The sequence below is a fragment of the Pararge aegeria genome, chromosome 4 (genome assembly GCF_905163445.1).
Source record: "Pararge aegeria chromosome 4, ilParAegt1.1, whole genome shotgun sequence".
NCBI lineage: Eukaryota > Metazoa > Arthropoda > Insecta > Lepidoptera > Nymphalidae > Pararge > Pararge aegeria.
This window is the reverse complement of record NC_053183.1, coordinates 15,610,464-15,623,117: the sequence shown is the minus strand read 5'-3', so window position 1 is coordinate 15,623,117 and position 12,654 is coordinate 15,610,464. Positions and strand designations below refer to the sequence as shown.

Sequence of the window (12,654 nt, the reverse complement as noted above, 5' to 3'; positions counted from 1 at the left end):
GGTTTTTGAGCCACGTTGAAATAAAAAGGGTATTTAATGTGCGCGTTTTTTGTATGACCTTTACCATTTTCCTCAAAAACGACAGCTTTGGTACTTTTAGAATGATTGAACCCCAGAGGGCGTCGCAGTCGTGGGTTTTTATGTCGTTGTCACTTGTTATCGTTACGAGTATGCACCCACCTGACTCCTGATCTTCCGTCTGCAGTTGGAAACGTCCGCCCCCCATTATTGGCGCGAAGTCATCGCTGTCCGCTATTAAGGCATTACGCAGCCGCCCTCGAGCGCTGCGGTCTGAAAACATTAGGATTTTTGTTTCACAGTCAAGTGACTTCTTCAATTCTTTTCCTCCACTCTCTATTGAATCTAAGAGTATTTTGGCGTTTTTTTTTACGGTAGCGGGTTATTTAAGGGAATAACCTGTTAGCGGGTAGGTTAACGGAATAACCTGTTAGTGGGTATGACAGTTATATTAATCCCACAGAACCTAATCGGTTTCTACGTGACTTCGTACCGGAACGCTTAATCGCTTGGCGGCACGTCTATGTCGGTGGGGTGTTAACCAGCTACGGCCGAAGCCCCAAAACACCTGAGCATTACAGAGTAAATTCTGAACTTATAAATTCCGGGTCGAACCATTCATCACTTGACAGTAATTATATTACCTCTATATGTAGCATAAATTAACGTTTACCATAAAATGAAAAAATGATTAAAACTATGTGAGCTAGCAACATTCCGCGGGTGTAAAGTGAGACGAGCGCGGAGCGTTTTAACTGTTTTTGGACACAATGCACTGTATACGATAATGGCTGAATGAAGATTATGTATGTTCTTAACTCAATGAGCGAATTAAGCTTAATTTTCATAACTAAGTGTACTCACTGTCGGGCGTGGACGGTAGAGAGGCGGCGGCGGGCGAGGAGACCACGCCCGCCGTGACTCGCACGGGCGTGATTGGCGCGGGTCGCTGCGGAGGCGTGGCCAGCGGCATCGTGGGGTCCGTGACGCACGGCGTGCGCACCACCAGCGTGCGCGACCAATGCGCGGACGTCGACGGCTCCCCGCAATCCGGCTCGCGCTTTATAGGCGTCCTACGATATATACAAGGTGCAACGGTATTATATAAAATACGGTTAAACAGTGAATCCTAAGGAAACTCCCTGTGAAAAATTAAATCAAAAGAAGCATATTTAGTTTTCCATACAAAATTCAAAACATTCAAAGTATTTACAAATGAAAACCCTATCAAAGATAAAAGACGCGTACCTAATAAAGTAACAGGAGTCACTTGAGTTTACTTTTGCATGTGATGTTAGAGCTGTATTTGATTTCTTTCAGCAAAAACTATGGCAATGGTTACTCCAAAAATATTACTTACATTAATTATACTGTAATTATATTATATTATTATTCATTATTAAATATTATTATTATAAAATATTATTCATCTCTGTTTCACAAATAAGTCAGAGACAGTAAATAATGTACCTCTAAAGCGTGTGAATTATTATTTCTATTTTCGTTTATATGCTGTATACAGCACATACATCTTGAGGCTTTTGATGACAGCCCCGAAAGTGAAGCCGAAGTCGTCTTCACTTTCGGGGGGGTCAAAGTCGGATCCAAGCACGCACCTCTAAGTTTCCTAAGTTATGGGCGATTTTCTTGGCAATAAAAATATCGCCTGCTTCAACGGTGAAGGAAAACATCGTGAGGAAACCTGCATGCCTGAGAATTCAACAAATGTTCTCAAAGGCGTGTGGAGTTCGCCATTCAGCACTGGATCAGCTGTCAATTGTTGGAGGAAACCAGTAATGGGTAATCCTCTTAAATCTTAAGTTAACTCTTAGTGGACGATGCTGTGCTTGGTGTATATTATACAGAAAATCCGTAGGAAAATACGTTACCTACGTAGCTTATTTGAGTAGCGACAAGTTTCAATGGACACATAACTTGGATTCATGAACATGATTGAGGTACCAAGGTGCTGGAGTGGCGTGTTGGTGGAAGGAAGTGTTGGTGGAACTCCTCAGTAGGTGGAAATATGACATTTAAGGAGACGCAGGGAAGCGTAGCGTGAAAATCTTAATAATGAACAAATCGCGAGAATAAAATGAATATTTTGATTTACATTTTTCGTATTTTACTATGATGAAGATACTCACGAAAAGGTTGCGGAGATGGTACTCGAAGGCATGGATTGCAGCTGCGCTATAAGTGGTGCCAGCAGAGCCTTATTATCTTCTAACAGAGGGTCTGATGGCAGTAACCCTGATGCTGAAACAAGTTTCAGCATTTAGAACAATGTTAAGTAAAAAGTAGGACATCATATGTTTTCCTAGGATTATGATTTTGGGATCTTCCACATAAACATAAGGTAAACAGTGCATCGCTCGCTTGAACGCGGGATCGAACCAGAGCGGTCAATCAACCCAATCAACGTTAACTATACCTTAACCAGTTAATAGATTGTGCCTTTGTACCGTCCCCTTGTACCCTTTTTAAATATTAGCTGGTTATAGTCAACAAAATTACGAAAGAAACCGGTTTTAATTTTGTTGTTTAAAGTTTACTGCAACAGTTACAAAATAAAAACCTGTTTTGAAGCCCTACCTAATTAATTATGAATCTAGAGTCTAAGAAGAAATGTTCTTACACCCTAGATTAATGTTATCAAAAGAAAAGCTAAACAATACCTGTACCAGGAACAAATATTGCTTAGCTACACTTCACTTACAGGGTGGAGGTGTTGGTGGCCTTTCTTTAGGACAGAGGTAGACTTCGATTTCACCAGACTTTGATTTCAGATGTATCATATACCCCTTCTCATCTGGGTGTGGTACCTGCAACAAACATCATAATGTACTGAAAGAGCTCTTTCATAACCTAAAGTACTCAAATAGATACCTTCTTATAATTCAAAGAAATAAATTAAGCTGTAACTATAGATTGCTAAAGTGAATATATATGCGCCAGTGGATGATATTCGTCTGCGCAATTTAAGAACTTAACATCGCTTTGTAGGTTAACTACGGATAATGCAACCACGATTCAATTCACAGGTCAGATCCTAACCGGTCAGGTAAAATCAATCGAATTCTCAGCCAGTAGTTAGGAAAGGTTCGTGATGACGGCAGATCACAATTGTTACCATCTGTCCTCTTCCCGCGGGTATCTTTCGAGGCGACTTAGGTAATATATTTTTCTGAGTATGAGCAAACCCTTCCGTATAGACAGATCTCAGCAGTGGACTCTTATAGGCTATTGATTCAGGAAATTGGCGTTGATAACCCACCCCCGTGAATCGTTTAAACAGTCTACCCCGCCAACCTGCATTGGTTACACAGAAAATTCCGTTGTTCTTGAACTCTCCAAGGCCGCTCGGAGTAAATCAAAAAGTTCGCGGTCAAGTGGAATTTCGCAGTGCGTTTGTCTATATGTACGATCACTTACACTTAGCCTGGTATCTGGAGGTGCCTTGATAGGTATGACCGTTTGGTTCCTGAAGTCTTTGATCGAGCGCAGGTCCGCGTAAGTGATATATGCCCGCGACCGGTGCTCGGCCGACAGCCGCGAGAGCGCGTGCTCCGCGACAGTGACGGCCCGTGACACCTTCGCTTCCCGCGCGTTCAGAGTGCGAACTTCGCGCCGTAACCTCCGCATGCGATTGTCTTCGTTTACTACGCCGGCCCCGCCGAGCCCTACAGCATTATTCAATATTTATTTTATGACAATGTTTACTCGAAGCGGTGATAGCCTAGTGGGAAAGGCTTCGGCTTGCCTTTCGTAGGACAGAGTTCGATCCCCTGTACGCATGTATATCCTTTCAGAGTTATGTGCGTTTTTAATTTTAGCAATTAAATACCACTAGCTTTAACGATGAAGGAAAACATCGTGGGGAAACCTGCATGCCTGAGAGTTGTCCATAATGTTCTAAAGGGCGTGTGAAGTCTACCAATGCGCACTTGGACAGGATGGTGAACTACATTCTCATATTCTCATATTCTCATATTGTTAGGAGATCCGAGCCCTGTAGTGGGCAGGTCATGGGTTGATGATGTTACTCTACGATAAGAGAATTACTACTATTTGTGTGTGATGTTGGAAAAGAGCAACTGCTGAGTTTCTTCTCGGCTGCTTCTTGGTCAAATCTACCATCCAAAAACAGACATGCACGAGTTGAAAGTGCTTCCAAAGTATGCCTGCTTGAAATAAATTAATTTAACTCATTGGAATTAGTTTTTGATTTAAAAAAAATATCATCTGCTTTGTAATCTAGTGGTGAGCATGTTCACGTAGGGATAGTTTTGACTCCAGGTCAAAGCATGAAATTGCCCATGCTCATCTTTGTAACTCAGAACGTATATTATTCTCTGTTCTATGAGAGAAGACCGGCGTTCTGTGCCATAAAAATACTGGTGATGATGATCATAACAAAATCATTATAATATCTTAATTAATTATATAAAGATGTAGACTGTAGAGTTGTTATGTACACAATATATTTAATATTTATAAAGAGACTTGTTACATAATATATTGTTACTATCGTCTACCGCGTCCATAAATTACTGGCCGAACTTCAGATAAAAAATTGGCATAGTTGCGTTTGCCAATTTTTTTTACCTGCAGTTTAAACTTACCACACTTCCATTGTATATTATTTTTCGATCTCTTCTCTAATATTCCTATTCCCTCTAATACGTTCGTTATATCGTATATACGTCGTTTCTGCACTGACAGATGCTCTGCTGCTATGTTTAGATCTAAAACACCGTTGGGTGATGATTTTAGTAGCGCGACGAACTTTTTTGTAAGTAAACCTAATGATGTGTCAAACCTGAAACAATACAGATAATACAATAAGGCACGGAAAATCAAGTTCTTCAATCCTTGCTAATATTATTTATTAATGCGAAATTTTGTTTGCTCCATAGTGCAAAGAATAAACAAGGGTGGCATAGGGTACGCGTTTCATCCTCGACAATGCAAGGTTCACGAGCTTCGTTATGTTATTACTATGTCTAAATGCCTGTCCTCCCGATGGTGAAGTCGATGTCCTAACCACTGCGCTATCACCGCTTCAAGGGGCACTTTTTTTAAGCAATTAAAATACCACTTGCTTCATCGGTGAAGGAAAGCAGCGTGAGGGAACCTGCATGCCTGAGAGTTCTCCATAATGTTCTCAAACGTACGGAGTCCACTAAACCGCACTGGGCCAGCGTGGTCGACTACGGCCTTAACCTATTCTCATGTAAGAGGAGACCCATGTAAAATCTCATCTAATCTTACGTTAGAGAGAGGGGGGGTGTCGGCAAATGTCACGCATTTTTTTCCTGATTGAAACAAATAAAATTTTATACTATTTTGGTCCATTGGTCTTTTTAAAATAACAATCCAAAGCGTTAACGTAAGAAACCCACATTTTGAAAAATCTCACGTGAGATTGGGGGATGTGGGAGGGGCTTGAATAAAATCTCACGACATCTCACCAGGGGGAAAGAGGGACAGAAAATTAAAAAAAAACTCCCAACATCATTTATGGACGCCCCCTAACCTAAACTAACCAGACTAAAATGATAAATAAGACAAAAAAAAATCGCCCTAACTTTAGCAGCGCCCGATATGATGTTAAAACATAAGTTTTTCGAAACTTAACTTTGACAGAATGCCATGAAAATCGGTCCAGTATTTCTTCAGAAATATAATAAAAACGTTAGCGGTGATAGCTTAGCGAGGTTATAGTTGGCAAGACTTCAGCATCCAATTCAGTGGGACCACGTTTGCTACCCGGCACAAAACTCAGTAGATATTCAGAATGATATGCGTTTTAAAATAAATAAAAATCACGACCTTAAACGTCGACAAAAAAACATCGTGACGAAATCTGCATGCCTGAAATTTCTTCCTCGTTCTGAAAGGCGTGTGAAAGCTACCAATTTGCGCTTGGCTAATGTGTAAACTTTTCTCAGTCTGAGAGGAAACCTGTGCCCGGTAACAGGAGGAGGGTTGACAATTAAAACAATTGTCTACACAAAATATCTACTTACATAAATGCAAAAATACCGCTTTCAAATCCGTTCATCCGTCTGTGCGCTATGACACACACACTCATACAAAACGATGTAACTCTTTGTATCTGAGCTTAAAAAATGGCAACGGATTTCGTAGAAGAATCACTAAGTACTATTAATTTCTTACATTCATCATGATTTGGATAAGAAACATGATTGTTGTATATACAAGTTTTGGGACAGCTAAAAATTATGTGATTCCAACAAAATGTACTTTACCTGGAGCAAAGTATTGTACCTGGAGCGTTCGGTGTATTTTTTCATAGAACTGGACGGGCGACTGTAGGGGGTGAGCACCTTGACGCGCTTCTGTTTGGGAGTCTTGAAGTCCGCTTTCATGGGCACCACATGCCCCTGACTGCCTGAACTGCTCTCGCTCAGGTTCAACCTTCGTTTCACCGCCTATACAAATTAACTTTTTAGTTTTTGGGTAGGAAACACATCTTGGAGACGGTTGTTTCTTCGACAGATATAAGCGATTCGATCCCCGGCACGCACCTCTAACTTTTCGGAGTTACGCGAGTTGTGTTGTGTACCTATGTGACTAAAAGTGAAGGAAATACATCGTGAGGAAACTTGTATGCCTTAAAAGTTTTGCACAACGTTCTCAAAGGCGTGTGAAGTCTAACCAATCCGCAATTGGCCAGCGCGGTGGACACTGGCCTTAACTCTTCTCATTCTGAGAGGAGGCACTATTGACGACTCTACCTAGAGATTGCTTTAAAATCTGTGACAATTTTCTACGATTATTGGACGAGTGGGAGTGGATTATACAACTAACCTAATAGCTATTATCTTAAATTGGATATTCGAATCCATTGAGGGATACAAGTGCATCCGGTAAAGCGGCTCTTGCTTGGCTTGAACCGACCCACGAATTATTATTAGACATACGAATTTTAAATATGGACTATATAACATCCTCGGGAATACCAGCTTCTCAACGACAATCAATCACAACACGCGAATTTGAGTTTAGCGATTGATCGAGAGAACTTAAAATTGCATGCCATCACGAACGCAGGTGAGTGTATGGATGAATACCTACGTGATTTAGATATGCATTAAGAAACGATTATTTAACAAATAAAAAATCTCGCTTGACTTTTTTAGAGTAAACTTTATGGGGTAAAATCAGGTTGTGGCATTTTGGATAAATAGTACCCATCCAAAATGCCACTTCCTGACTTTACCTTTACTAATACTTAGTCAGTATTATATTTTAACAGAATAGTTTACCTAATTAATTTGATAAAAAAATTACGTGGCGGTTTAGTGGTGTTGAGATAAAAAACGTGCCCAAGTCGAAGAGCCTGTTGCCGATGATGGTACTTCAGAATTGCCACTGCGTTTGTAAAAGTGTTTATTCCAAGACTAATGCGTCACGGAACTATCCAAATAAATATGCACAACATATGCACAGGTGATACCTACCTTGTTGTTAACAAGCTATGTAGTATCCTATGGTATATTTAAAGAATTAATATCTCCCGTGCAAACTCTTTTGTTTGCCTTTCTTTCTTACACAAGTGAGTATCAAAGCAACCCTTGAAGTATCAGAGGTAAGGATCTCCTTCCATGCACTAGTGTGTCTATGCTATAGTTTTGTACAGTAAACCAGACACATACATACAACGAATTAAAAAAAAAATAAAGGTACACAAAAAGATTGCGTTCCATAAAACATTAAAGAAAAAACACAAGCTTTTATTCACTAATTCGGAATGTAATTACACTTCGTCAAGACCGATGGTAACAGCATTTGTTCTATCCATTATGCCCACAAGAAAACGTGATAAATCTCACGACTCACTCTTAGGACTAAGTACGTCATCGTTTATCCAACTATCCCTGATATATTATATTATATTTCACCAGCACTAATGTCTACTATTGCTTAAACATTGCTCAATGTAAATTAAAAAACGACATTTAACAAAATAACACTTTCACGTTAGTATAAAGTCCGAAATAAGTGTCGCACATTTTGCAAAATAAATTTGAAACGCAGACAGATAGATGCACGAGGCATATTCAATAGGCTGATGCAACTAATTCAACGTGAAGCAGTGCGCGCAGAGCCCCCTTCGAGGAAGTGTGTGGGGAGGGTTCGTACCCGGTACCTACACAATACGCGACATAAATTAGAACCGACACAAAAGGCACCGGGCTCTCGGAAGGGATTCTAGCAGAAGAATGCCAATTTCTTATCTTAAAATTTGTATTATTATTAATAGTGAACCGGCGAACCTATTGTTATTTTACCGAAGTTACCGCTCTGGTACTCTTTCGATTGTGCCGCGTCAAGAATCAGAGCAGATGTGCCTAAAACCTTGTCATGTTAGATATAACGCCATTCGCCACCCCTGCACTAAAAATTTCGCTAACGCTATTTACATAATCAATTTATCCTATCCCATTATTCCGATAGGGATACTTTATGAAAGGAAACTTTAAGGATCAAATAAACTGGTTTGAAAGAGAAAGAAAGCATAAAAGCTTTTATTAACCTCATGGGTTGTAAAAACATGTTTTTTTATTCAAAATTTTGAATTGTGAATTTTTTGAATTTATTCGAAAGATGATACAGTCTATGATGGTAACAGGCTAACCTGCTAGGGGTATGGCAGTTATATTAAACAGATTTCTTTTAATCGGTTTCTACGCGTCGTAAACTGAATCTCAACTAGACACAACCAAATCCTCCCACCAGTCCAGACCAGACCAGACCAGAGCAAATTCAGAAATTATTAATACCCAAATTGCCTCCAAGGATAAAACCCGGCACGATCCACTTAAAACCACAGCGCTCAAAACGCTGCGCTAGGGATTTCGTGAAACGTTTTAGTTAAATAATGCATTCCTCAGTATGCGTGCATATATAAAAAGAATTCGTCCAAACATTCGAAGGGCGTTGTGTCGATATACGATAAGGACAATGACGGTTGCGTTGCGCAATGAAGAAGCGCAGGAAGTGAGTACCTGCCCACGTGACCCCGTCGTGGGTTGCGCGACCACATGGCACACGAACGCGGGTGATCGGCCACTCGCGACCACACTTACTAATTAACACAATGGTAACATATGCGCGGACACTTGTAACTTGGGAGCTATTTTAGGCGACGCCACACAAAAAGGCAATTTTAAGGTTAGACCTCCCAGATGATTGTTTTTTACAAAGTTGAATGTCCTTAAAAGCCCGTTAACTTCAGTCGATTGACGCGTCGACAAGTCATCAACCGAACATATATATTTATCTTGGAGTTATAATTAACGGACCAAGATTATGGGCCACCATCTGGAAAACCGTGTCAAAGCATCGCCTATAAACGAAGCAACACTTCATACAGGTTGGAGGTCCTGCCAGGAACATGTCCTGCGACACACTGCCCTGTGTCCATCCACCTGAGACTTAGATGTTAAGCCCGATCCATGTGTCTGGCAACCACGCCCCTCAGACCCGGAACACAGCGTTGCTACAATTCTGCTTAGAAGCAGAAATAAACGTGGCGCGGTAGTACTGCCCTGGAGGAGCTGTCACAAAAAGCTCTACTACTGCTTTAATGAATATTTCGAAGATTGATAGAATACCTCCACTGCCACTAATAATATACGACAATACACACACCGCCATCTAGCCCCAAAGTAAGCGTAGCTTGTGTTATATGGGTACTAAGACGACTGATAAATATTTTTATGAATAATATACATAATACTTAAAATATAAATATGAACACCCAGACACTGACAAACATTCATGCTCATCACACAAACATTTTCCATTTGTGGGAAGCGAATCCACGGCCCTGGGCTCAGAAAGCAGGATTGCTGCAAACTGCGCCAATCGGTCGTCATACACTAACAACTAACGGCCGACTAAACAACTACAACGATAAGTTTGTCTTGATATCAATAAGTAAACTAAAATGCAAATTTTGTCAAGAAAATATTTCCACCGATAAGTCGCTTGAAATTTGATCGATATACGATAGTAATCCGAAATATTACGAAATGCAAAACCGTCCCCAGAAACGAATAATTAGGTATCTTAATACCAATAACGGCTTCCTAATATCCAAATTATTCCGCATGGAAAGTCACGAAAGCCTTGTTATTTCTAAATAAAAAATAGCATAAAACACCATAACCCAGAGCCCACTATAACTGTATATACAATTATTCTACTACATTTTATTGCATTGATTGCGAATGATTTGCTTTTTTCTATTTCCTTAACGGATAATTATTATATTAGCCTTTATTCTTCCAAGATTTTTTACGAACTCGACGGGCAAACCCTTCCAAGTAAGAAAAAAAAAACCGGCGGTGTGCACGCACGAAGGGACGAACGAAGAGTTCTGTACTTTCGACAACTGGAAACGTCCCTAAAAATAGTCATTTGATTTGGCATAACCGCATATTATATATACTATAGTCGGAAAAATGTAATAGGCCCGTTTTGACATTTGTGCAAGACCGTAGAATGTAACTTGGAACGAAACTGAAAGAAACAAAAAATAAAAATCAATTACATACAGTGTTTTAAAAAATACGTAAATTTTTTGGGACGATAAATAATATGAAAGAATATATCGCGAGTATTCTTTTTGCGCTTACTTCATAGTAGCATGCAATTTATAATTGTTGCTAAACGTTCCGAAAACAGTTACGTTCTCAGTCTTTTTTTTTTTTATACTAGAGCTGTAACCATTTTTTTACTGAATATCGAAATTAAATATTGTGTAGTTATCTTTACTGCAAAGAATGAGCTTGGTTCTCAAAATGGGTTCTAAATAATGAGTCTGAGATGATGTATCTGACCAAGCGGCACATGACTGAAGCGTCCCCGCGCGCACTGCGTAGTTTTTCGTTCCTCATCTTGTAAAGTAGACTGTGCGCTCATTTAAGTTTGATATATATTGTTTACTATTACGTTAACTATGGCTCTTCTATTTTGGACATTAATTTAAACATGGTAGTGATTTGACTCGATTTTTGTGTTTATTGTTATATAGTACTAACTCTGTTTCAACATGTTGAAAAGTGGACGTATAATCAACAGCCAGTCACGCGTATTGGTTGTGAAGTTAAAGGAATACTTTGAACGAACGAACACTTTACAATACATAATAATATCAATCAAGTACTGATACAAACTTGAATTGATTTATCGTGAGTATCGAGTACAGAGTCTTATGGTTCCATAACTAGTTACGTCGCGATGACAAATGTCAAAACGGGCCTATTACATTTTTACGACTATAAAGCTATACAAAGGCTTAGATCTATACTTTTTGTTGACTTTGTTCAGACTCAAAAACATTTATAACAAGAAAAGAAAATTTTTCTGTCACAAATCTATCTGAGATAAAACAAAGTAGGTACCTATCATAGATCTCACCTACATAACTTTGTTGGTAGAAGATAAATGCTGATTTCTATAAAATTTTCCTAATCGGCGGCGCTAGTAGTTAGTAAAATATGACGATACAGATCTTAAGGGAAAGCACCAGAAAGATATTAGCCATTTTGACACGGAACCCAAAAAACGTATCAAAATGATAATCGCCTTTTGAAAGTCGGTTGAAAATAAAACATGGCCGCCACGTCACCAGTTGTCAAAATTAAGAACTAACATCACAGGAAGCGAATAATTAAAACTTCCTTCATTATCACTTAAGTTTTATCATGATATGTGAAAGTCGAAATTTTACTCTACCATACATACTCTATTCTCCTTCTCAAGTTTAAAGAAAAGGAAAGGAAACAGTAATGAAAAAAATCCGCCGCGTGTCATGACCAATTGAAATATTTCTAAGAACCTACTCAATGGTGATACCGGTGTAATGCAAAGGGATAGATCATAGCGTTATAGTTCCTTCCGTCAATTGATCATCGCGCACATATAGTGGTAAAAAATATGTACAATGTTGCCTTGCGTTATGCAAAAAACTACATTAAAATCAACCCATCCACGGGCAGACAGACAGAAAAACCACCTTAATAGCATCTCTCTTTACAAGAGAGTATAATAAAAGCAACGCAGACAAGCCTCGCATAAGTAAAGAAAATAGTTTTTTTTACGACAATAATAACCTAGAGCCACATTATATTTAACTTATATGTATATGGGACTGACTATAGAAACCATTAAACTGTTTATCTATTTAAACCGTTTGATCCCATTAGTACGTCTTATTTATATTTGTAAGGTTACCTAACCCGTGGGCTAACAATCAAGATTGATGATGATGATGATGATCATACTAATATCATAAGCCGTCATTGTTAATCGCAACTCTGTTTACCCAGAATTGATTTTCTGGTACTGGCAGCAGCGTCCTCTATGCTACTATTGGTACCATCAACTGCGATCACCGATCTGTCTGTCCACCGTGGTGGTCATAGGCAAACCCTCACGTCGGAAGAGGCCGTTAGTCCAATAGTGGACTGTTCGGCTTATATGTGATAAAGAAACCTAGAACTTATCTAACTGAAAAGTTCAATATACGGAAGTAAAAAGTAGCCTAGTTTACTTCTAGAAAAGTCCTCTACTTGCCCGACTGAAAAAGTTCCAAAT

At 39.3% G+C, this 12,654-nt stretch overlaps 1 protein-coding gene across 3 annotated transcripts in view; it reads right to left on the bottom strand.

Moving 5' to 3' along the window:
- Window positions 1-12,654, bottom strand: part of LOC120637597 (transcription factor E2F2) — a 30,738-nt gene that overhangs the window by 12,187 nt on the left and 5,897 nt on the right. For all 3 annotated transcript variants that reach the window (XM_039909456.1, XM_039909453.1, XM_039909455.1), the window contains exons 3-9: window positions 6,313-6,476; window positions 4,644-4,840; window positions 3,454-3,701; window positions 2,738-2,843; window positions 2,166-2,277; window positions 883-1,091; window positions 181-291 (exon numbers count right to left, since the gene is read on the bottom strand). In XM_039909456.1, coding sequence (XP_039765390.1) covers window positions 181-291; window positions 883-1,091; window positions 2,166-2,277; window positions 2,738-2,843; window positions 3,454-3,701; window positions 4,644-4,840; window positions 6,313-6,476 — 1,147 coding nt within the window. The remainder of the gene's footprint in view (window positions 1-180; window positions 292-882; window positions 1,092-2,165; window positions 2,278-2,737; window positions 2,844-3,453; window positions 3,702-4,643; window positions 4,841-6,312; window positions 6,477-12,654) is intronic.